General features: G+C 40.4%; 1 protein-coding gene across 3 annotated transcripts in view; it reads left to right on the forward strand.

Moving 5' to 3' along the window:
• The window catches only part of SENP7 (SUMO specific peptidase 7), a 71909-nt gene that overhangs the window by 32698 nt on the left and 13947 nt on the right, over window positions 1–25264 (forward strand). For 2 of the 3 annotated variants that reach the window (XM_074973233.1, XM_074973252.1), the window contains 10 exons: window positions 2776–2894; window positions 5195–5358; window positions 11110–11431; window positions 13562–13734; window positions 14400–14546; window positions 16144–16177; window positions 17057–17239; window positions 20765–21027; window positions 22092–22228; window positions 24279–24395. In XM_074973233.1, the coding sequence (XP_074829334.1) occupies window positions 2776–2894; window positions 5195–5358; window positions 11110–11431; window positions 13562–13734; window positions 14400–14546; window positions 16144–16177; window positions 17057–17239; window positions 20765–21027; window positions 22092–22228; window positions 24279–24395 (1659 nt within the window). The remainder of the gene's footprint in view (window positions 1–2775; window positions 2895–5194; window positions 5359–11109; window positions 11432–13561; window positions 13735–14399; window positions 14547–16143; window positions 16178–17056; window positions 17240–20764; window positions 21028–22091; window positions 22229–24278; window positions 24396–25264) is intronic. The other variant, XM_074973242.1, reaches the window with a different exon arrangement.

Consider the following 25264-nt stretch of genomic DNA (forward strand, 5'->3'; position numbering starts at 1 on the left):
CATCGGTTCAGCTGTGCCACTGTAGCACTTTTAGCGTAGATTAGCCCTAACTTTTGAGAGTTTGACATTGTAACATCAGTGTCCTTTTAACATAGCACTTGGGCATAATTTCATTGGCTTTTAAAAAAGTTCTATCGTGACATCATATTGACACCTGTATGGTTCATCAGCAGGGGTAGAACCTTTAGATCCACCATGCAGACCTCTGCCAGTTGAGGTGATGGAGTAACTGATAGCAGTAGTAAGTTATCCTCTTTGTGGCACAGCACTAGAGGGGATGAGACATACACTTTGCCTGGGGTATCAGATATTTGCTATCAGCAGAGGACTGGGGAAGTTCAGGAATCTTGGGTTCCATTCTAGGCTTTGAGAGCCAGTGTTCTTCAGTGGGCACAGATTCGTCTACCCATTCCACACAAGTGACCTCTTTTGCCCCCTCTCCTCCAACCTGTTCCAGTCCTGTCTGTTCCTCACCTTTGCTCCTTGACCCAGGCCATTCTCCTCACTTTACCAGATCCAGTCTCCTTGCCCAGCAAGTACGTCTTGCTTCTCTGGATTCCCCATCCCAGTTCTCTCCACTTCATGGCTCCTCATCCCATGTTTCTCTCCCCCTTCCTCTAGTCATGACCTCTGCAACCCCGATGTTTCCTATTCCCACTGGCTCCTAGGCCCAGTCACTTTCTCTGGGCTCTCATCCAGTTTGTATCTCCTCTGACTTCTTGTCCCAGTCTCTTGAGCAAATCCCAATTTTCCCCTACCCCGCAGCTCCTCATCCAATATGTTGCCCTATCCCTACTGTGTCCACATAGTATGCTATCTGCATTTGAATCAGAGCTTCCTCCTCAATGCTGCCTTCCAGGAGGAAGGTCACTGAGAGCAGGGAGGGTCCATCTACACTGCTCACTTCTTACAGCAGCATGTAGAGTACATACACTGCTTGCCCCCGCCCAGGTATAAATAGAAGTGTTGACAGTGAGGCACTGCTTAGGCGATTAAAGTAAAGACATGCCTGAATCCGGTGAGTATATATCCTACACGGCTCTCTGCACACCCAAATAATGCCTCCTCCATCTCCAATGCTGTTTTTAGCAGTGTAAAGTCCCGATGTAGGGAAAGGCTCTGGCAGAGGGGAGGCAGTGAGGAAAGGCTCCAGCGGCTCTTTGCTGCTTGACTCTTTTCTTGCCACAGAGGAAAAACTCCAGTAGCTAGGAGGCAGCAGAAAAAGTAACTGGCAGCTCCCCTGCCAGATCTCTTTCCCGTTGCCTCCCCCTTGCCAGAGCCTTTCACTGATACTTCTAGCTACACATTGCAGTGAACACAGCCTGGCATATAGCTGCACATACCCTACATGCTGCTGCCAGTGGTGTGCAGTGTAGACGTAGCCAGAGAGTCTCCCTGTTCTCAGTTCAGGTACCTGGACCCTGACCTGGTGCAGCTTGCAGCAGTCCAGAGCTGCAATTGCAGGGACAGTCCTGCTCAGCCCTGAACCGGATCCAGCATGCTCAGTGCAGAGGGAATTTGAGGTATTCAGATGCTAGAATCTAAGAAGTCTCTACTGAGCATGTGCAAACTATAATTTTTCGTGATCTTACAGTTTGGGTGGATTTTCACAAAAGGGCACTTACCTGACCCAAAGGCAACTCTTGTGCCAAATTTCAAGCCACCACTCTAAAGCAAGGGAGTGCTTTTTAAAGAAAAGGTCTCCAGAATTTTTTAACATGGGCAAATGAACATATTTTCCCCTCACTTCATTCTCTGAAATGGCTAAACTATTTTGCCTGAAATTTTCCCAGAAAATTCAGGTTGAAGCAGGCAACTGGCATGGAAAATATAAAATAGATTAATATGGCTTATTGTCCAAAGTGACCGTTCTTTTTGCTGGTGTCGGAAATACATTTAAGCACCCACATCTGGCAGGTCCCAGTCCTGCTAGGTGGTGTCTCCTTGTCTGGTACAGTACTAAGCTTTGTCAACTCCCATTAACTTCAGTAGGAGTTGAGGGCCATCAGCAGCTCACAAGATCAGACCCTCAAAACTGAAGTGTGATATTAATTTGTTATCAGTACATTTTGTACAGGAAAAAAAAGTTGTAGAGGATAGTAAAAGTCTTGGTTCTGCTATTGTTGCTTCCATTTTTAAAATAAAACCAACAGCTTGAGAAATAAGCACAGACTAAGACCTGTAGTTTTCCTTTCATCAGTTTCCAGTAATCTTCCCTATCTTCCCTCAGCCCTGTATGTGCAAAGCACATCCTTTTCAGGACCCTTTTAGCTGGAATTCTCTGTTTGAAACCTTTTCTCCGGGGAACAACTCATACTTTGGAATCTTGTGCCCATTTAAAGTCTCAAATAATATGAAATGTGCTATATTGCCCCCTATGCCCGATGTTAATGACAAAGGGAAAGAGATATCTAATTGACTATGGCTTTTCTCTTTGCAGTCAGTGCTTCTGATCATTGTCTCAACAGTGCTTCACAGGCAGCACTGGCAGAACAATATTTAAGTGACTAACCTTTACCAGTGAATCAGATTCTCATGTTGTGCACCTTCTTAGAAGCATCCTTTTCACTGGTGATCAACACTGCTAATGTCAGTACCTCTAATAGTGTATTTCCACGGAGGAAACTAAATTTGTCTGCATTGTATTTTGCTATGCTTCACAACACTTACTAGTGAAGCAGGATTCTGTAATCTGATCCTACTCTGATATCCATAGAGAGGGTTAGTCAGTACTCTTGCAGGATTAAGGAGAATTCATAGCTGTTGTTTTTACAGGAATGAATGGCATCAGAAGAAGACAGATAACAGTCTTCTGAAATTGACTGAACCGTCTAAAGAAGCAGAAAGCAATAATTCTCTGTTTACTGTAAGAAGATATGACCAGCAGAAGAAAGGTTAGTGATGAAGAACAGTTCTGTTTTGCATTTAAATATTTGGATATTACAGTTGAATAACTAGATATTTGCCTTATATTTACAAGGAGAGTGTACGAAAAAAGGGTAATACAAAGGTTTTGGTTTGTGAACAGTATGTACATTTTGTCAAAAGTGTGTGGGGTAAAATATCCATACGCTATCAAATATCTAAAGCTAAATTTTAAATAATGTTAAGGCAATAGCTTAAATACACAAACAGAAGGAAAATGAGAGAAGCCTAAGGCTCTACCTTCAGTTATAAGAAGTAGGGCTGTCAAATGATTAAAAAAATAATTTGATTATCACCACAAAAGGTTTCCCCCCCCCCCCCCGCTCTCCTGCTGGTAATAGCTCACCTTACCTGATCACTCTCGTTACAGTGTGTATGGTAACACGCATTGTTTCATGTTCTCTGTGTATATAAATCTCCCCACTGTATTTTCCACTGAATGCATCCGATGAAGTGAGCTGTAGCTCACAAAAGCTTATGCTCAAATAAATTGGTTAGTCTCTAAGGTGCCACAAGTACTCCTTTTCTTTTTGCGGATATAGACTAACATGGCTGCTACTCTGAAACCTGTCAAAAAAAATAATTGTAATTAATCGTGAGATTTTAAAAAGTCATGATTAATTGCCGTTTTAATTGCACTGTTAATGATAGCATACCAATTTAAGTTTATTATAAATATTTTGGATGATTTTCTACATTGTCAGATATATTGATTTCAGTTACAACAGAGAATACAAAGTGTACAGTGCTCACTTTATATTATTATTTTTATTACAAATATTTGCACCATAAAAAAGATAAACAAAAGAAATAGTATTTTTCAGTTCACCTCGTACAAGTACTGAAGTGCAATTTCTTTATCGTGAAAGTGCAATTTACAAATGTAGAATTTTTTGTTACATAACTGTACTCAAAACCAAAAGAATGTAAAACTTTAGACCCTACAGGTCGAAGCATGAAGGGGCATATGAATGGTTAGCATGTCTGACATGTAAATACATTGCAATGCTGGTTACAACAGTGCCATGTGAAAGCCTGTTCTCACTTTCAGGTGACATTGTAAATAAGAAGCAGGCAGCATTATCTCCTGTAAATGTAAACAAACTTGTTTGTCTTAGTAATTGGCTGAACAAGAAGTAGGACTAAGTGGACTTATATGAGGTGAATTGAAAAAAAAATACTTATCTTTTTTACAGTGCAAATATTTGTAATCAAAAATAATATAAAGTGAGCACTGTACACTTCATATTCTGTAACTTTGCAACTGAAATCAATATGTTTTAAAATGTAGAAAAACCTCAAAAATATTTATAATGTAAATTGGTATTCTGTTGTTTAACAGTACGATTAAAACTGCGATTAATCGCAACTATTTTTTTAATCTAGTTAATTTGTTTTGTGTTAATCGCATGCATTAACTGCGATTAATTGACAACCCTAACAATATCGTCACACCTTTATACAAAGCCTTTTGTTTCAAAGGTTGTTAAAATGTTACATGAACTTAACTAATGTACAAATGCTGCACAATGATTTCGTTCAGTACTGCAAGACAGGCAAGTGGGTGATGTAACGTGCAACGACAGACTTCAGTTGTTGGCAGGCAGGATGGAACTTTGGATCTCTGAAGCTAAAGGCATGAGCCTGTACTGCGTGAGCTAAAAGCCACATGGACTTTAGCTAAGGTTGTAGCAGACTCATTAATCTATAAGTGGTCTGGGTGTCGCTAGAGGGGATAGAGCACCACACCCAGGAAGTGTGTGGATTACACAAGCTTTTTAACATTTCATAGCAATATTTACAAGAGGGGCAGAATACTGTATCCAGCTGAAACTGCAGGAGGGATTTAGGAGGGCAGAATGTTAATTACTAAAGCTAGAATTGGCTTAGGTACTGAGGATAACATTCCTTCTCTGAGGTGGGTTATGAGTTCAGTTACATCCTTTTCTTGCTCCTGTAGATTGCAGATTTGTTCAGATTTCAGATGGCTTATGAATTTAAAATGATTTTTCACTGCGTATCGCCATTTTCACGGTGGGGAGGGGGTGGAATTATCTAGTAAACACATGCAAGAAAGAGAAAAATCTTGTGTGGATGCAAATATGGTAATTGATGCACTTTTTTTATTTTTGCCACTGTGACCACAATTTGAAAACGGTGAAGATGTTTAAGGATGACTACCAGCAATTTTAATAGAAATGTTATGGTATTGTGCCCTATTAAGTCACTCTTCTTTTTTGTTGTTTTTTTATTAAAATATTTGGTATAGAAAACAAGGAAAGTGATCAACAAGATAAAGAAAGCAAAATCTTGAACTCTCTTGGTTTGAGGGAAGCAAGTTGTCTGAATTCTGAGAAGAGGAAAAGAAGATTTAGTGGCCATTTTCCTGATCAGTGTAATGCATGTTCCCGTGGAAAAGTACCATCGTCATATGTAAGTAACAATTTTGTTGTATTAGTGTTTTTTCGCTTTAATAGCAGCAACTAAATCCAAAGATTATACCAGCAGCTAGTAAATTGTCTTTAAAAGACATTATGTACCACCTGTTGGCTAAGTAGTGCTGTATCAAATCTTGATATCTTTTCTTCCATTCCCTTATAGCAACACACGAAGACCTTGACTCCGCAGCATTTACATGACTAACTCTACATATGTGAAAACAGCGAGGAGTCCTTGTGGTACTTTGGAGACTAATAAATTTATCTGGGCATAGGTTTTCTGGGCTAAAACCCACTTCATCAGATGCATGGAGTGGAACATACAGTAGGGAGGTATAAATACACAGCATACGAAAAGATGGGAGTTGTCTTACCAAGTGGGGGATCAGTGCTAACGAGCCAATTCAATTTAAGTTGGAAGCAGGCATTTCTCAACAGTTGACAAGAAGGAGTGGAAGTCACTTTTGTCGTGTTAATGAGGTCAGTGTAAACAAGGTGGCCCATTTCAAACAGTTGACACGAAGGTGTGAGTATTTAGCAAGGGGAAATTAGTTTTTATAATAACAATGAGGAGTACTTGTGGCACCTTAGAGATGAACAAATTGATTTAGTTTCTGTAGTGACCCATCCACTCCTAGTCTCTATTCAGGCCTAATTTGATGGTGTCCGGTTTGCAAATTAATTCCAGTTCTGCAGTTTCTCATTGGAGTTTGCTTTTGAAGTTTTTTTTTGTTGAAGAATTGCCACTTTTAAGTCTGTTATTGAGTGACCAGGGAGATTGAAGTGTTCTCCGATTGGGTTTTGAATGTTATAATTCCTGATGTCAGGTTTATGTCCATTTATTCTTTTGCGTAGAGACTGTCCGGTTTGGCCAATGTACATGGCAGAGGGGCATTGCTGGCACATGATGGCATATATCACATTGGTAGATGTGCAGGTGAACGAGCCCCTGATAGTGTGGCTGATGTGGTTAGGTCCTGTGAGGGTGTCCCTTGAATAGATATGCGGACATTGTTGGCACCAGGTTTTGTTGCAGGGTTTGGTTCCTGGGTTAGTGTTTTTGTTGTGTGGTGTGTAGTTGCTGGTGAGTATTTGCTTCAGGTTGGGGGGCTGTCTGTAAGCGAGGACTGGCCTGTCTCCCAAGGTCTGTGAGAGTGAGGGATTGTCCTTCAGGGTAGGTTGCAGATCCTTGATGATGCGTTGGAGAGGTTTTAGTTGGGGGCTGTAGGTGACGGCTAGTGGCGTTCTGTTACTTTCTTTGTTGGGCCTGTCTTGTAGTAGGTGACTTCTGGATACCCTTCTGGCTCTGTCAATCTGTTTCTTCACTTCAGCAGGTGGGTATTGTAGTTGTAAGAATGCTTGATCGAGATCCTGTAGGTGTTTGTCTCTGTCTGAGGGATTGGAGCAAATGCAGTTGTATCTTAGGTCTTGGCTGTAGACAGTGGATCGTGCAATGTGGTCTGGATGAAAGCTGGAGGCATATAGGTAAGTATAGCGGTCAGTAGGTTTCTGTTATAGGGTGGTGTTATGTGACCATCATTTATTAGCACTGTAGTGTCTAGGAAGTGGATCTCTTGTGTGGACTGGTCCAGGCTGAGGTTGATGGTGGGGTGGAAATTGTAGAAATCATGGTGGAATTCCTCAAGGGCCTCCTTCCCATGGGTCCAGATGATGAAGATGTCATCAGTGTAGCGCAAGTAGAGTAGGGGCGTTAGGGGACAAGAGCTGAGGAAGCGTTGTTCTAAGTCAGCCATAAAAATGTTGGCATACTGTGGGGCCATGCGGGTACCCTTAGCAGTCCAGGGCCGGAAGGGACAATTGTGATCATCTAGTCTGATCTTCTATATAACACAAACCATAGAACTTCCCCAAAATAACTCCTAGAGCGTATCTTTAAAAACAACATCCACTTTTGATTTAAACAGTGCCAATGATGGAGAATCCATCATGATCCTTGTTAAATGGTTTTAATGGTTAATTTCTCGCTGTTAAAAGTATATACCTTATTTCCAGTCTGAACTTGTTTAACATCAACTTTCAGCAGTTGGATTGTGTTATACCTTTATCTGCTAGATTGATGATCCCATTATCAAATATTTGTTCCCCGGGTAGATCTTTATAAACTGTGATCAAGCCCCCTTTAACCATCTTTTGTTTAGCTAAAAAGAATGAGATTCTTCTATCATTATAAGGCATGTTTTCCATTCTTTTCATCATTCTGGTTGCTGTTCTCTGAATTCTCTCCAACTTGTCAATATCCATCTTGAATTATGAACACCAGAATACTGGACACAGTGTACCAGCAAAGGTTGCAACAGAGCCAAATACAGAAGTAAAATAATGTCTGTGCTCCTACTTGAGGATGCCCCTGTTTATGCATACGAGGATTTTATTAGCCCTTTTCGCCATAGCATCAGACTGCTGGGAACTCATGTTCAGTTGATTATCCACCACACTCAAATCTTACTCACTACTTTCCAGGATAGTCACTCATCCTGTATGTACGGCCTATATTCTTTGTTCCCACCATGTATAAATTGACACTTAGACTTATTAAAATGCATATTGTTTGCTTGCATCCAGCTTACCAAGCGATTCAGATCACTCTGTCAGTGACCTGTCCTGTTCATTATTTGCCACTCCCTCAATTTTTGTGTTGTCTGCAATCTTTATCAGTGATGAATTTTTGTTTTATTCCACCTCACTGATAAAAAAGGTTGTAGGGTAGGGCCAAGAACTAATCCCTGTGGGACCACATTAGACATACATGTGCTCAGTGATGATTGCTTGTTTACAGTCTCATTTTGAGACCTATCAGTTCGCCAGATATTAGTCCATCTAATGTGTGCTTGTAATGGGGTTCACTCACCACAAGAGTGCCTCCTTGTGACCAGGCGTGGTATACTGGTTTTCTTCCCTTTAGGCACCCCCTGCTGATGGTCACTCCATCGGTGTACTCATTCCTCTTCTCGTAATTCACAGTGCTGTCTCTTCCCGACCCACCACTCCAACTAGTCACTATATAATGCCCCTTTCCAGCGTATTAAAGTTCCACCAGACCAGCTGTGTGGATGGTACCTCCAGCAGTCCTCTGCCACTTTCCTGTGGCTGGTAGAGGAACCCAGGCCCTCCCTCTACACTGCGTTCCAGCCTTGGAACCCTATGAACAGCAGTCAAGGTCTACACAGTCCCCATCCTTGCTGCTGCTTTCACTGGGCTTCTTCCTACCTGGACTTCTCAAGCTATTTTTCACCACAACTTCTCTGGGATTGACCCTGCTTCCGGGGCTAGGATCCCAAGACTTAGAGCCCTGCGCGGATACAAAATTTAGCCCTGGGTATAAATCAATATCCACTGATCGAGCATGGGTGTACCACCCCCAACCCTGCCCACTGGGTCAGGCACCAGGCTCACCAACAGCTGTCCCTGGTCACGCTAGTGTGTGCAAGTGGTTCACATGCTTTCAGATATGAGTCCCTTTCACACAACGTTCTGTGTCTCCTGCCCGGAGGCGTGTGAGCTGCTTGCACACACTAGCAGCATCAGGGACAGCTGCCAGTGAGCCTGGTTGTTTTCTCCATCCCCCATCCCACCCCCCGCTGGGCAGGGCTGGGGGCAGAACAGCCAAGCCAGAGGAGCTGCCAGCATGGGGTGCTATCTCCTGGGAGAGACAGCTCAACATGCTGCTGCTTTCACCATGCAATTCCTACAGCTCCGCGGATAGCGATTTGTATCCTAGGATGTCCGCATCTGTGGGTATATATTTTCTATCCGCACAAGGCTCTACTTATTCTCTACCCTGGTTTCCTCCTTCTTACCTCTCTGCTCCTAGAGAATGACTACAGACTCTCTCCCTGCAGCCCTCCTGCTACTACAAACTTCCTGTCTTTATAATTCTTTCCCAGCTTCTCCCCCAGCTGGGCTTCCATCAGCAATTACTCTTTATAAATCCCTGAACCTCCCAAGAGATGCAACTGTGTAGGTTAATTAGCCCTTTCTGGGCCACCTGAACCCCTTCAGGGCTGGTGCGGGGTGAGCACCCCATCATAGTGCCAAGCTGATTTTGTATCATTCTAGTTTTTTAATCCATCATGTGTTACCAAGTCAAATGCCTTACAAAAGTCTAACTATATTATATCAGTATTACTATCTTTATCAATCAAATGTAATCTCATCAGAAAAGCTATCAAGTTAGTTTGACAGGATCTATTTTCTGTAAACTGATGGTGATTGGTATTAATTATATTACCCTGAATTCTTTATTAATTGAGACCCATATCAGCCACTCCATAACCTTGCCTGGGATCGATGCCAGAGTGACAGGCCTGTAATTATCTGAGTGGTCCTGTTTACTTTTTTTTAAACGTTGGCACAACCTTAGTTTTTTTTTCCAGTCCATTGGGACTGCCCCCATGTTCAAGACTAATTGAAAATCAACATTAATGGTCCAGTGAGCTCTTCAGCCAGCTCTTTCAAAACTCTTAGATGGAAGTTATTCAGACCTGCTTTTGATTTTAAAAATGTCTTACTTTTAGTAGCTGATATTTAACTCGATATTAGTGGAGTGGAAAGAGTGTTATATGATGACAGCATTTGTTTTTCCCCAAATACAGAGCAGATATATTGAACACTTTTGCCTTTTGTGCATTATTATTAATTCCCCCATTTTTGTCTCATAATGGGCCAATACTCTTAGGATTTTTTATGTTTCTGATATACTTTAAATATCACCTCCTTATTGTCCAGTTTGAATTTGTGTGACTACTCAGGTATGTAGAGTTACTTGTGTAAGTGTTTCCAGCATTGGTGCCTAAGTAGCAGAATGTATTGGTGTGCTAATTTTCCTCTTTCACTGTTTTTTTCATTTCCAAAATTACTTTTTTTTTTTCCCTCCTCATTTCAGTTTTAACCCTTTTTATTGTAATCTAAAATGCTAAACGATGGCTTAAAGTGTGCTTTGGAACCATTAATTATTGTTGCACTGCAAAGCACTAAGCTAATTAAAGCATAAATTCAGTAACATAGCTTCCTTCACTGATAGAAGAGAATAAACCATAACCTTTAAATATATTAAAATTATGAACTGCAAGTCGGTTATTGGAGTCCTGGAGATGATAAATAGTTTATTCTGATCAGTTGTTAAGCAAGGGAAAAATGGGATAAAGGAATTCAAGTTTGAGAAACTGAACTTGCAGAAGGTAAGAGCAGAGTCCAATACAGGTCATCTGTGTTCAAGCACCTGCATGCTCCAATGATAGGTGCTCTGTAAGCACTTACTCCAAAGCCCCTTGCAGTCAGTGAATAGACTGTCATTGACTTCAGTGGGCTTTGGATCAGGCCCTGAACTCCCAATGGGCTGAATCTGAGAGTTGTTCAATACCCCCAGCTCTGCTTTTGATAGGCAACGAGCACTTCTAACTCCCATCTGTGGCAGCCCATGGGGCAGCTGCCAAAAGGTTAGACACTGGTTTCTTGTTCAGTTTGAAAATAATCATGGTCAGAAAGGTTGTTCTCTGCTTACGATATATCAAGTAAACGTTCTGCATTGTCATAAGATGGGGGAAGAAGAATTAACCCCAGTCTGAGTCCTAAACTTAGCTCCGTCTGAAATGTTAAGCAACATCTCTTTTACCTTGCTAGCTGTGTAAGTCAGTGGTCACAGAGCTCAGTCATCTCAGCAAGGTCAGGAAACAAATGTATGTTTTGGACCCCAGAAAAGATTAAATCTTTGATTTTTGTTTTCTAGAAAGAACGAAAGATAATTTCAACCCAGGGCCACAGATCTGGCCTGAGTCAGGAAAACGTTTCCCTGGTTGTAGAGGCAGAATGTAAAGAAACATCCATCCATGACCATTTGGAACCAGCTTTCAGCTGTGCAAAGGAACACTGCTCAGAGCATCCTCCCAGGAGTTCATTGCAGAAGCAGTATTCTACCACCAGTGAGGATGTGAGGATTTCCCCGCTAGTTGGCACTTCTGGTAAACCAAAGATGGGCATGTCAGAGTATCTGAGCAAGTTGCGCAACAGAATCTGCAAGGGCAATCAGACATTTGTTTCAGCTGAGCCAAGTATGTAATATATCTGTTAGTTATATTTATTGATCTTTTTAGAAACTTAGAAGAGGCAGGCATGACTTACTAATGTAAATACTTGAAGTAGAATATATGGATCAGAGATCACAGTATCACTAAAGCATTGCACAAATCTCAGAACAGTGCATGATGTGTATTATTGCAATGGATGGTCTTGAAGTTATGGAACAGCATTAGGGAGATGGAATTTCTGGGTTCTGTTCCTTATTCTGCATCTAACTCGTATGACATTGGGCAAGTTACTCTGCTTGTTTCTGAGCTTTAAAATGAGAGAAATATTTAGCTACCTTAAGGAGGTGTGTTTTGGTTAATTCGTTAATGCCTGAAAATTGCTTTGAGATCTTTTGGTAAAAGGTTCTATACAAATATAAAATCATATAAATGTAAGACTGGCAGGGACCTCGAGATGTCAACTAATCTAGCTTCCTGCACAGAGGCAAGACCAAATATATCTGGACTATCCCTGAGAGGTGTTTGTCTAACCTGTTAATAAAAACCTCCAGTGTTGGGTATTTCTCAGTGCTTCTTCCAATGTTTAACTATCCTTATAGTTTCAAAGATTTTCCTAATATATTAACCTTAATATCTTAGCTTCGTAATATTTTTATTTTACCTAAATCTCACTTAATGCAGATTACGCCCATTGCTTCTTGTCCTACCTTCAGTGGACATGGAGAACAATTGATCACCTTCCTTTTTACTACAGCCATTAACATATTTGAAGATTGTAATCAGGTCCCCCATCAGTCTTCCTTTCTCAAGATTAAGCATGCCCAGTTTTTTAACCTTTCCTCATAGGTCAGGTTTTCTGAAGCTCTTATCATTTTTGTAGCTCTCCTCTGGACTCTCTCCAGTTTATCCACATCTTTCCTGAAGTGTGGTGCCCAGCATTGGACACAGTACTTCAGCTATGTCCTAACGAGCGCTGTGTAGAGCTAGACAGTTACTTCCTGTATCTTAGCTTTGACATTTCTGTTAATACACGTCAGAATTGTATTAGCCTTTTTCTAAACTACATCACATTGTTGGCTCATACTAAGTTTGTGATCCCTGATACCCAGATCCTTTTCAACAGTACTACTGCCTCACCAGTTATTCCTCATTTGATTTTTCCTTCCTAACAGTAGTATTTTGCACTTGTCTTTATTTAATTTCATCTTGTTAATTTCACACCAATTCTCCAATTTGTCAAGGTAATTTTGTATACTAATTCTTTCCTCCAAAGAGCTTGCAATGCTTCCCAGCTTGGTATTATCCACAAACTTTGTAAGCATACTCTCCACTCCATTAGCCAAGTCATTAATGAAAATATTGAATAGTACCAGATGCAGAACAGACCCCTGTGAGGCCCGACTAAATAAATCCTCCCAGTTTGACACCGAACCATTGATAACTACTCTCTGAGTGTGGTTTTTCAGCCAGTTATGCACCCACCTTATAGTACTTTCATCTAGACCGCATTTGGCTAGTTTGCTTATGAGAATGTCATGTGGGACTGTGTCAGAAACCTTACTAAAATCAAGATATATCGCATCTACAGCTTCGCCCCATCTACTAGACCAGTAATCTTGTTGAAAGTAAGCGTGTGCGTGTGTATAAAAATCATATTGGAGTGAGTAAAGGATACAGTGTCAACCTTAATTTTGAATCTCCTTGATTTTGTGATCATTTAAGTCAGAACCATAGTGTTGCATTAAATCTAAGCTTATTTTATTCAGTGTCCTTTTCGGTGTTTCATTCTCCTGCCCTCCCTCGTATCCCTGCAGCTGTACATTAACATATTTTTAGCTGAAGACTGGGTGGAACTCTTAGGAGCCTGTAAATGCCACTCTTAAATTAGCCAGTAGGGGTTGTGCAGAGCAATGGAGGTCAGTCTGCATTATAGAAGTTTCTTTTCAGTCTTCTCTGCCCCTTCCAAGCCAATGAGAGAGACATACACACACAAACATAAGTGTATGTATGAATGTATGTAACGTGGATTGCTTACATGGTAGTGCATAGTTCAGCCCCAGGTCTACCAAGTCAGCGTAACTTCCTGTTTAATGGGGGTTTAATTAAAATTTATTCTTAAATCTGAGTCTTATAAAAATGTATTTTCCTCTTTAGTTGTTCTTTCCAGCGACGATGAAGGATCTTCTGAACCAAAAGACCCAGAAAAGCTGGATCTGCGGCCTGTGCATGATGACACAACTGACAACAAAGAAACAGAGCAAGAGCCTGAGTTACCTTTGGCAGAAGAGCTATTGCAAGATGTAACTGAAGATGAAGAGCAGCTCTGTGTAAGCTCAAAAGCTTCTCTCTCACCAACACAAGATGATCCAAAAAATATTACGCACCCACCTTGTTTCTCTAATGTCCAGGGACTGACACAGCTACAATAACATATGCTAAACCTACTTGTTTCCCTTTGGCCTAAAAATGGGATTTGAATCTAAAACTCATGATAAAAGGAAGTTCAATAACTCACTGACCAATCATATACCACTGGGTTTTGTGTTGCTGTACTCAGTCTAACTCCGGTGCATCCCTGCATGTAGTCTTGTACTGAGTTAGAAGACACATTGCTTGTCTTTTCCTATAGATGAAGTATTACAACATGCCTTGAATGTTGGTTTTAAGTTGGATTGTGTAGGTTTGATGTGGGAAAAGGGATATTTGCTGCTGCTATACTGTATGGGTCTGCTTTTGTGTTAGATCAGTTTGCAAAGAGATGGAGCTGAAAGAGCGCTGTTATATTTTGACGAAGTGGCACAAACTAGGAAGAGAGAGTTGCCTCTCACCCCTTGAGGGGATAAACTCCAGAACTCGTTCCTTAGTAATAATAACGTATGCATCTTGTAATATGGAAAACCTGTTTGAAAAATAACTCATAGGGGGTTGACCTTGAGGTTAGGGCTAAAACGCTCACTCCAAGCACTGTATTAAAATATTTCTAATTATATAGGTTTCAGCTGAACCACTTGAAGATAACTCTTCCACAGACTTACCTTCCTGTAACACATCCAATAAACAGATGGAGCCAGCACTGGATATTAAGATTACTACGCTGTATATAGGAAACATAAAAGGAACGTCAACAGGTTGTGTTTTGGTAAGTTGACTTATTATTACTGTGATGGGACTTTTATTTTTATTTGTAAAGCCAAATAGTTCCACATTTACAAATAGTTTTATTTGTAAAGCCAAGTTCCACATATTATGAATAAACTTCAAAGGATGAAAAGCCCTGAAAGAAGACGGATAACTCTGAAATTAAACCTGCCCCCTTCCTACCAGTTGTTTTGATCAAGAGGTGTCCATGTAACTCATCACCTCCTATCTGTTGTACTGATATGTTCCATTCAGTGAGCTGCAAGGCTGTTGATGTTTTCCAAGGAATCCATGCTCTGAAGTTTTCAGAAAGCAAGATTTATATGAGTAGGCAGGGTACTTACATTCTCAATCATAAATCAAACTGGGACAATTTTTTAAAATCACAGCGGGAAAGCAAAAACTGGCCTGGTCAGACGTAGCATCTCTTGAAACCAAGAGCATTGGTGTTTTACTGGAATACTGCAGATCTTACAACAAAGTAACCCTTAATGTTTGTAATCCAGATGGACAGTGTGCTCCAAACTTCTCATTTAAAGATATGCGCTCTATATCATAGTTTTAAAACAAAGAGCATTAAAACAGCACCAAAATCTTAGTATGGACAGAGGGGGCAGCATACATATCATGTTATGAAAAATATAAACCAAGAAACAGATTAAACCATAGCCCAGGTATGTTACGAAGTGTTGGGATTTCTGCAACTCCCAGACCAGACTCAGTGTACATACTGCAATTAAAAAAAATCAGAGTTTTTGTTTGGACACACTTTTCAGTTCTGGTTTATAGATTCATACTTCAAGGTATTTCTTAGTAATAATTTCATCTGTTCCCATTGCTAGTGTTCCCTGTGAAACAGATTCGCATACAGTAATAAAATGTATCATTAAAGTCTAATGAAATAAAGACTTGCCAAAATCATTCGAACCATAATTTGTGACTTCCATAGAATCAGTATCAATAGCCAGAATTTAAAATTTTTATCTTAACAGTTTAATTCTTAGCCTTTAGATTGGTAAGGAGAGGGAAAAGTGAAGACTAAGTATAGAGGATAATCTTAGTTTAAAATGACCACAGGCGGAGTATTTCTTCAACTAGATTTTTTTATGTATAGTTTCCACATATTCTGTCAGTAGATTTGACTTCTTGCCCTAAGATGCATGTAAGATGCAGAACTGTACCACCATGTGATTGCTAATACAAAAGTTCTTAAATTATTTGTGTAAGACAACTGCCAAAATGGTTGTTTCATTAGGCTCCTGTATTCATATTTACGGACCTACTTAAAAGTGACCAGGTTTTTAGGGGAGCTGGCCCTCTCGCTAACTACCATTGACTCCAAGGAGATTTGAGATGCTGAAGCATCTCTGAAAATCGGATCGGAGTTATTTAGATGCCTTAGTATGGATTTAGGAGCCTAACATTAGGCACCCTGGTCAAAAAAATTTTGGCCTATGTTCTTAAATCAAATATTTTTTCTCTCAGCTTATTCAGCTGAGCAGAAAGAGGAATGTACAGAAAATAAATGCTATTTAATTGTTTTGAGCAATAATGTTGAAAAATAAACTAATTTTTACTGTTTTAATTTTTCCTTTAAGTTTACTACAAGGTATATTAAGATCCCATTTCAAGGTAAGATACTATATTGCATCATGTCCACCTCTTAACAAAACCATACGCAAAACACTAACACGTTTTCTATGAAAACATTTTGTATAACTTACTGTTCTGCAAGCACTTTCCCTCCTTAATTGTTTTCAATATGGCATTTAGACCAAAGTGAGGGAGTTCTTATGTTACAGTAATTAATAGCTTAGTAACTTTTAACTATTTCAGTAGCATCTGTGATATTTATAATGAGTCCATCACTGTTATATCTTGGGCCTTGATCTTGCAAAGTCTTAAGCAGCATGTGCTTAATTTTAAAAGCAAGTAGTTTCATTGAAGTAAAAGGGACTGGACATGTACTTGAAGTTAAGCATACGCATAAATTTTTGCAGTCCAAGTGAAATGTTACATGTTAGAGTTGAAGGAAATTCCTTAATCAACTAATGATAAGGAAGTATAAACCAATATTTTAATGTTAAGTCAACTGTTCAGAGAATTATAACTTAATGAGCGTATAACCACTACTCATTGGGAAGTGTTACTCTGCCATTCTTAATTGATGACAGATGAATTGACTGAAAGAAGGGGAGTAGGTTTCTGACACAATTAAATTTAAACTTAATAGCTAGAGAATTAATATAACTACAATTATTCTTAGGGAAAATGAGTTAGAACTTTTATAAACAACCCCATTTTTGTGCAGTTGTGCTTTCATATTACAATTTTGTAACTTTCTGTTTAGAGTGCAAGTCTTAGAAGAGTAGTTGTCTTCATGTTCTAGTCATGCTGCACAAGTTGGATACAATGGCATTTGACTTTTATTTTGTGTGTCTTAATATGCAATATATTTGTGTGTGTATCTTGGTGGTAAGGTCTGCTTATTTTAAACCCTGTTTCCTACAGTGGCTCCTAATAAGAACATAGAGCTGTCAGTGGATACCATACACCTAAGAAAGTTTGGCCTGTGGAGGAATAACGAAGATTGTCACTCTTCAAGGACTAGCACTTTCATTTTCCTTTGGCTGTCTGCAGACTATGTAGAAAAGATCGAAACCCAATTAGAAAAGTCTGTTTTAAGCAAGCCATGTGAGTATATGATAGGGCTATTCACTGGCCCCTTTAAGACATTATGAAAAAAATGTGATTGCTATATATAAGCATGCAATCAGGTGGCTATTTCAGATTTTAAATTTGAGAAACAGGAGACCATTAATTATTTAAAGGTAAAAAGTGGTCAGTTTTGCTTTCTCAAAATTCGTCTGTTTAGTTGGCTTTCCTTAAAAGGGGAAGTAAAGTTAACCTAATGTAATGCAAAAATTCAACAAATTAATAGCAGTCTAAAGCTCAGTGAAGTTGATGGGAAATTGTGTGAAAAGTACAGAAATAAATATGCCCCTTTGAACTGTGCAACATTCTATTCTGCAAATGGCTGGTGTGATAGTGTGCTCAGAAGGCCAGGCAGCCAACTGGTTAGCAACCTGACTTTTGGCCCCTTTATTCTCTGACCAGGTGGTAGAGGTGTCTGGTTCTGTCACCTTAGACTGGAAAACTTCTGGCCTCCACTTGCCTCTGGGTCTCAGCCTGTAAGGGAGTATGGTAGGGGGTCCTGAGCCGTGTGTGAAGCAACATCAATAGGGTCCTCCTGGCAGAGGCCAAGTCTGCTGCCTTGAGCTACTTCCTACTTATGTCTCTTCAGTTTTGGGCAAGGCCCCTATAATCCAAACAATTTCTAGTGGCTCACCTGGAGTAACACCTCCTCGTGGACCTTTTGTGGCATCAGATCCCTCTGAGTGGGGGCAGATGTAAGGCTGGAGTGTCCTAGTCCCACAATGTCTTTTACATTCAAATCATAACCATTCACTCACTGCTAGATGCTCCCTAGTCTCCTCAACAGTATCTCTTGGTCAGGGACACAGTGCTTCTCCCCCAGTGGCTGTCAGGCTTGTATTGAAGCTCCCCTCATGAAGAGGCAGAGCTACCCCTTGCCTCTCTTTGCTGGTCAACCCTGAAATGAGCCAGGTTCTCTCTCTCCTTCCCCCTCTAGACCTGTCATTGGCTGTAGGTATGTGGGGGCTAGCTGGACCTATACACTCTCTTTAACCCATTTTCTGCTGGTGGGAGGTTTCTCTGCTCTGTCACAGATGGCTTTCAAAATCAGGCTGACTATAATAAGTATCTCTTTAAGAGCAGGTATGGTGTTCTCCAGGGATTCTATCTTCTGATGGTGAATGTGCAAGAAGAATATCTTGGAAGACAGCAGGAGATGTATTGAATCTTCAAAAATGATGCTGTAACACTGTGGTGCAGTCTTGTTGGATAAAATAGAAAAATCCCATGAGGTCAAATGCAGATAGATATTTAACTTGTTTATACAGTCTTTTGGGCAGAGATTGTCTTTGTTTTGTAAAGCACTGAACACATCTGTAATGCCATGTAAGAAATAATGTGGGGATATAATTCTCCTTCATACATTCAGAGACCTTATAAATTAGGCAGGAATGAGGTAATAATTTGTCTGATGTACCAACTCTGACTTGGAGATGATGAATCACATTACTGTTGCTAAAAGAGAGAAAATAGGAAACAGGACGAAAATCAATAATTGAAGTGACACAGAGAATCTCTCACGACTGGTCTGAGCCCACAATATTTTGACTCCTAAATGAGCAACCGCATGACCACTATTAAAAACTGTAGTGTCAGTATTCCTTGAGATTCAGTAGTACTTCTAACCCATAAATGTGCTTCCTTCTATTTAAAGAGAGAATTTAGGGTAAGCATTAGCTTTTACGCATGGAATAGGAGTTTTGTAAAGTGAGCGATTGAGTGAGGCCTAGTCTACTCTAGGGACTTAGGTTGGTTTACCTATGTTGCCTGGGGGTGTGAAAAATCCATACTCCTGAGTGATGCATTTTTTAAACTGACCTAATCGCTGCCATAGACAGCAGTAGAATTCTCCCGTCGACCTAACTACCCTCCCTTAGGGAGGTGGATTACCTATGCTGACGTGAGGAGTTCACTGAAGTGCTAAAGCGGTGCAGCTGCAGCGGTGCCACTGTGTCGCTGTAGTGTTTTATGTGTAGAGGTACCCAGAGGGCTCTGGGACCCTGCAAGGTGGGAGGGTCCCAGAGTTCAGGCTCCAGCTCAAGCCCAGAAGCCTACACTGCAGTTAAACAGCTCTGCAGTCCAAGTCCCCCAAGCCCGAGTCAGTTGGCACGGGCCAGCCATGGGTTTTTAATTGCAGTGTAGACATACTCTTACAGAGACAAGTTGGGTAAGGTAATGTCTTTTACTGGACCAGTGTCTTGGTGAGAGACAAGCTTTCGAGCTACACAGAGCTCTTCTCGGAAACATAATGTCACAGCTAATAGAAGGTGGAACAGATTATTTAGCATAAGTCATTAACACACATTTCAAGGGGCCGTTCAAGGTGAAGTGGCCCGATAACATCCCTCCAGTCATGGGGGAAGGAAGGAGGAGGGAGGGAAGCACCATGGGGGGGAAGGTTGTTAGTGGGATAGATAGTTGTAATAAGCCATAAATCTGGTTTCTCCCTTCAGTTCATGATTTTTAGTGTCCAGTAAAGTTACGAATTTAAGCTCCCAGGCTCATCTTTTGAAGGTGTTGTGCAGCTTTCCTTTGAGAATGAGGACTGAGAGGTCAGATAGAGAGTGATTGCTTTGTGAAAAGTTTCAGAGTAGCAGCCATGTTAGTCTGTATTCGCAAAAAGAAAAGGAGTACATGTGGCACCTTAGAGACTAACCAATTTATTTGAGCATAAGCTTTTGTGAGCTACAGCTCACTTCATCGGATGCATTCAGTGGAAAATACTCCTGTGAAAATACACTTGTGAAAAGTGTTCACCTGTAGGTGAAACGGTGTTCTTGTCTCATCGTTTTGCTATGTGAGTTCATTTGAGAGCATAGTGATTGTCTGGTTTCATCCACATAAGTGTTGTTGGGGCATTTAGTGCACTGGATGAGGTATAAACCACATGTTGTGATAGGCATGGGTAGGACTCCTGGATCTTGAAGGATGTGTTATGTGGAGAGTTGATCATCATAACAGTGGAGATACGTCTGCAGCTTTTGCATTTGTTCTGGCAAGGTCTGGTGCTGCTTTGAGTTGGTGTGTCCTGGTTTGTGGGTAGCTTGCTTCTGATGAGGAGGGTTGGGGGTTGTTTGAAGGCCAGAAGAGGGGATTCAGGAAAGATTTCTTTCAGGATGTAGTCCCCATCGAGTACAGGTTGTAAATGAGTTATGCATTCGTGATGACCAGCTCTAGAAATTAAGGCTAAATCCTCAGGGAATTCAGATGCATTGAAATTAGTGGTAAATGTAAGCCTAATCCAGTAGGCAGTTGTGAATATCAGCCCAAATTATTTTGAGGCATTATTGTTTAATAGTAAACCTTAAGGAGGCACTATTAGGTTTTTTATGCTTGTCTGTTTTGTGCCTGTTAAATTTAATTTAAAACTTTTGAAATGTAAATTGTAACTTCTTTCAACAAATCAGTGCTGTGATCTGACAATTATAGTCTATGCAACTGTTGCTGAAGTTCTGCCATGTCTCGTCAGTCTCAGTTAATGCTCTGCCTTTTTTCTTCTGACAGCCAAATCTAGCGAATTTGTTTTCCTTGAACTCTTCCAACCACTCACGGAAAGAGAACAGATTAAGCTGAATGAGGTGATTGCGGAAGTGAGGAAGAAAAACAGGTCCCCAGATCTCTCTGACTACTTGTCTTGGAAGCAGGCATTACCTTTGTTTAAGGACTTGTCACCTGAGGAAAGCTCCTTTATGAATTGTTGCCAGGCTTCATTTCAGCAGCAGATGCAGAAGAGCAGCACTCCAGTTCTTGTGAATCCCCTACCTCAGGTTAATAAATGACTTTCAAATGATTGATTGGAGTCAAGTCACTTACTGCCAGTAGAGAAATCAAGCCATTTTCAATTACTCACAGAAAATAAAAGTATCTGTATCCATAGTTAAGAATCGATAACGTTTGTTAGTGTATCCTTCATAATGAGGCAATAATTACATTCTGCATTAAATGCTGGATTGTCCCCTGTTGGGGTGCACAGGAGGAGGGTTCAAGAGGCCCTCTGCCATTGTACAAAACCTGTGCAAGAGCCAGCCAGAACCATGGTTCTTGCATTCAGAGAAGCACAAGGATCCCATTCCCGCCTTCTGCTTCTAGGTGTGCAAGCCGTTGTAGGGCACTGGATGTATTGCACAGTCTGGCCCTGATATGCGTCTCTTTGAGGGGAAAATTGGAAGCTGAAAGTATGAAACTGACCAATTCCCCAAATGTCAAAAATCACACACATTTGTTCTATTCAGTAACAGTATTGCTATAGGAAGGGTGGGTTGGTCTGAGTACAAAACTAGAAGCCAAGAATTCATCTGTTTTGCTCCCTGCTTTTGTGATAGCTCTGTAGTCTTTGCCAAGTCACTAAAGGCTTGATGTGCCCAATAACTGCAGCTCCCATTGAAAGCAATGGGGTACTCGGCACCTCTGACATTCCAGCCGTATCTTTTCTGCTTCTATTTCCTTTTCAAAAAGGTGAGGATAATACTGCCCAATTCACATGGTTGACTAATGTTTGTAAACCGTTTTGAAGAGAAAAATGCTGTGTAGGTGTCACCTGTCGTTGTTTATATATGCGCTTTGGCTCACAGGTGCATTTACCACTGAACTGCTTACTGTTGCATGTAAGTGTTAAGTTTTCTTTTTGCTAGCCAGCAGGTAGGTTTTGGCAGGAGGAGAAAGGGGAGAAAATATGAAGATTTAATGAATAATGAATGAATTGAATAATAAATGAAGATTTATTGTAGATAGCAAGATGTACTTAGGTTTGTTTTACTTCTAGCCTTTGCTGTGTGTTCACTTGTGTATAAAGATGATTTTTTTGTTTAGGTTTTTTTTTTCTTTTCACCAGCAGGAACCAAAAGCAAATGTCACCAAGCCAAGTTATGCTCTGTTGCAGAAGCAAAATGGTGGTTGTTATTCCATTTCTCTGTCATCTAAGTCAGATGATGAGTGGAAAGAAATAAGGGAAATTGGACCAGTTCAGAAGTATGTATGCTTTATTTATATGAGCAGTTAAGAAAAAAGCCCATGATTGCAAATTACATAAGTAAATAGCTGGAATAAATTAATGACTTAATTAATATTTGTAAATCACTTTTGAGATTTTTGGGTGAAAGGTGCATGTGGTACCCAATTAACAGTATTTTATTTCGATTTATTTAGTCCAAACTTTAAATAAGATATTTCAAACTATAAGTCTTAATACAACATCTCTTCTTTTTCACGATTTCATCCTTTTTCTTCCCAGGCTTTCAGCCTGTGACTCATGCTAATATCCCAACTCAATTTAAAACCATAGTTCACCAACATCTAACGTGGGCCAGTATTCCTACACACACTTCATTTTAGCTGAAAATTTTACACTGTTTTGTTTTTGTATGAGAGATTAAAAGTGGAAATACTCAGTACACCGTTCAAATCAGGTAGCATGAGTATTGGCCTGGAAACGAGTTTTCACATTGTAAATGTTAAATGCAGAGCTGAACCTTCAGCTGGTGTAAATAATGATGTAAATGACATCAGTGCTGATTTAAATCACCTGAGAATCTGTCTTGTATCTTTCCCCACTTAACACAGTCAAATATTATCAAATATTTAACAAATATTTATTTAAAAATAACGTCCTTAGATTATCAGTGTACCATGTCCGTAGGTGGAAGACATATAGATCCTCTTATTATTATTATTTGAGAGAGTAATGGTGAAATGTTTCAAGTTCAGAACTGTGCTGAGTTACTGACCAATGAGAAACTGCTGAGCTTGAGTTAATATGCAAACTAGATATCATTAACTTGGGTTTGAATAGAGACTGGGAGTGGCTGGGTCATTACACACATTGAATCTATTTCCTTAAGTTAAGGATCCTCACACCTTCTTGTCAACTGTCTAAATGCGTCATCTTGATTATCACTACAAAAGTTTTTGTCTCCTGCTGATAATAGCTCATCTTAATTAATTAGCCTCTTACAGTTTGTATGGCAACTTCATCTTCTCTGTATGTGTGTATGTGTAAATATATCTTCATATATATCTTCTTACTATATGTTCCATTCTGTGCATCCGATGAAGTGAGCTGTAGCCCACGAAAGCTTATGCTTTAATAAATTTGTTAGTCTCTAAGGTGCCACAAGTGCTCCTGTTCTTTTCGATCATACACTGTACATCTGGGTTAATGGCGAGTTTAGAAAGCCACTGTTTTTTAACAGCTTTTATAGAAAGCTGCTGAAATCTGAGACACGCCTGCCATATGCTTTTTACATAAGGGACAAGATTTTATAGATGGCTTTAGTTACATACAAAACCAGAATACCGATACTTCTTTTCCCCTGATTTTTTTTGAAACGGTCAGTTTCAGTCATTTCTGTGTATTATTGACTCAGGTTTTGCAGTGTTACATTATGTGCAATATTACTGTAGTAGTGCAAATACTCAATTTTGCACATGTATGATAGTGTTAGGAATAGAGTACCGATATAATTCCAAGTGTTTAATTAGAGTCACTGTGAAAGTGCATAGATTGAGCAAAAGTGCTCTCATTCTTTTAGAACATTTCCATGAATGTGGTCATTCTAATTTCCTGTTATTTCATCATTCCCTTTCAAAACATGTATTAGTTTAAGTTCTTGATAATTTTCTGCCAAATGCTGCACACTTTGAGTTGATCACAAAGATCTTGGATGCATATATTGGAATCCAGAGCAATGGTTAATGTGTCAGGCTCAAACAATGAAGAAAAGGTGGAGGTTTGTCAGGTTTTCATGAAGTGGGAACTTCATAGTAGCTGTGTGAAGAGATGGGAGCGAGGATAACTAGACAAGTAGAATCATTTATATCTTAGTAGCCCGTCAATACATCTGCTTGAACTAGCATAAAACACAGTCCATAAAGATTTTTGCTTAGATAATGTACATCTATGAATCTCCGTAGTATTGTTTCACCACCTTCTGAAGCATAATTTCATGGGCATTAGGAATTTTTTGTAAGTGACTTGTTAAACTATAGCTCATCTTGTTATAACATCACTTTTGCTTTCTAGTTTGATTGTTTATCCTGCCCCACCCACAAAAGGAGGACTGGGTGTCACAAGAGAGGATCTAGAGTGTCTAGAGTATGGAGAATTCCTCAATGATGTCATCATTGACTTCTATCTTAAGTAAGTAATAAAAGGGAGGAATAAGAATCATTTTGATGTTAATTTATTTTTGACTGAAACCTAAAATGGTGATCTCTAAACAGACTGTGGTGATTACAATAGAGCAAAGACTTGGCCTAGTTCCAATTTTGGCTGTTATTTTTAGCCTATCTATATTCCCCTGCAGTTAAAGTTGGCTGGATTTTATTCTTTACTTCTCCCAAAAGATACTGTTGTATACTAAAATAGCAGCAGTGTTTCCACTCCAGAAATGAATGTACTTTCATTGTGAGTGAAGTAGGGTTGTCAGGTGCCTGATTTGCTACCAGAAAGTCTGGTCGAAAAGGGGACCTGGTGACTCCGGTCCGCACTGCTGACCAGGCCATTAAAAGTCCAGTCAGCGGCGCAGCAGGGCTAAGGCAGGCTCCCTGCCTGCCTTGGCTCCTCGTGACTCTTGGAAGCAGCAGCATGTCCCCCCTTCGGCTCCTAGGCATACGGGCAGCCAGGGGTCTCCACATGCTGCACCCGCCCCAAGCGTCAGCTCTGCAGCTCTCATTGGTGGGAACTGCGCCTCACCCCAGCCCTGATCTCTCTCTCACCCTCCAAACCTTCAGCCCCAGCCTGGAGCACCCTCCTGCATCCCATACACCTCATCCTCATCCCCAGCCCCACCCCAGAGTCCGCACCCCCCAGCCAGAGGTTCCAGCTTCCAGGAATTGTTAGTGGGAGTGTGGGCTTTTATGCATCCTGCCACCTTTCAGGAGCTATCTGAAATGGAGCAATGCTTTACAAAGCCCACATTGCCTTCTGCCATTTTTTCTGGACTATCCTGAAGTGCTGACTCAAACCTGAGCAGAATCCTGGTCATCTGCAGAGCATGTTCAAGGCTC

Source organism: Natator depressus, chromosome 1, assembly GCF_965152275.1.
Source record: "Natator depressus isolate rNatDep1 chromosome 1, rNatDep2.hap1, whole genome shotgun sequence".
Classification (NCBI taxonomy): domain Eukaryota; kingdom Metazoa; phylum Chordata; order Testudines; family Cheloniidae; genus Natator; species Natator depressus.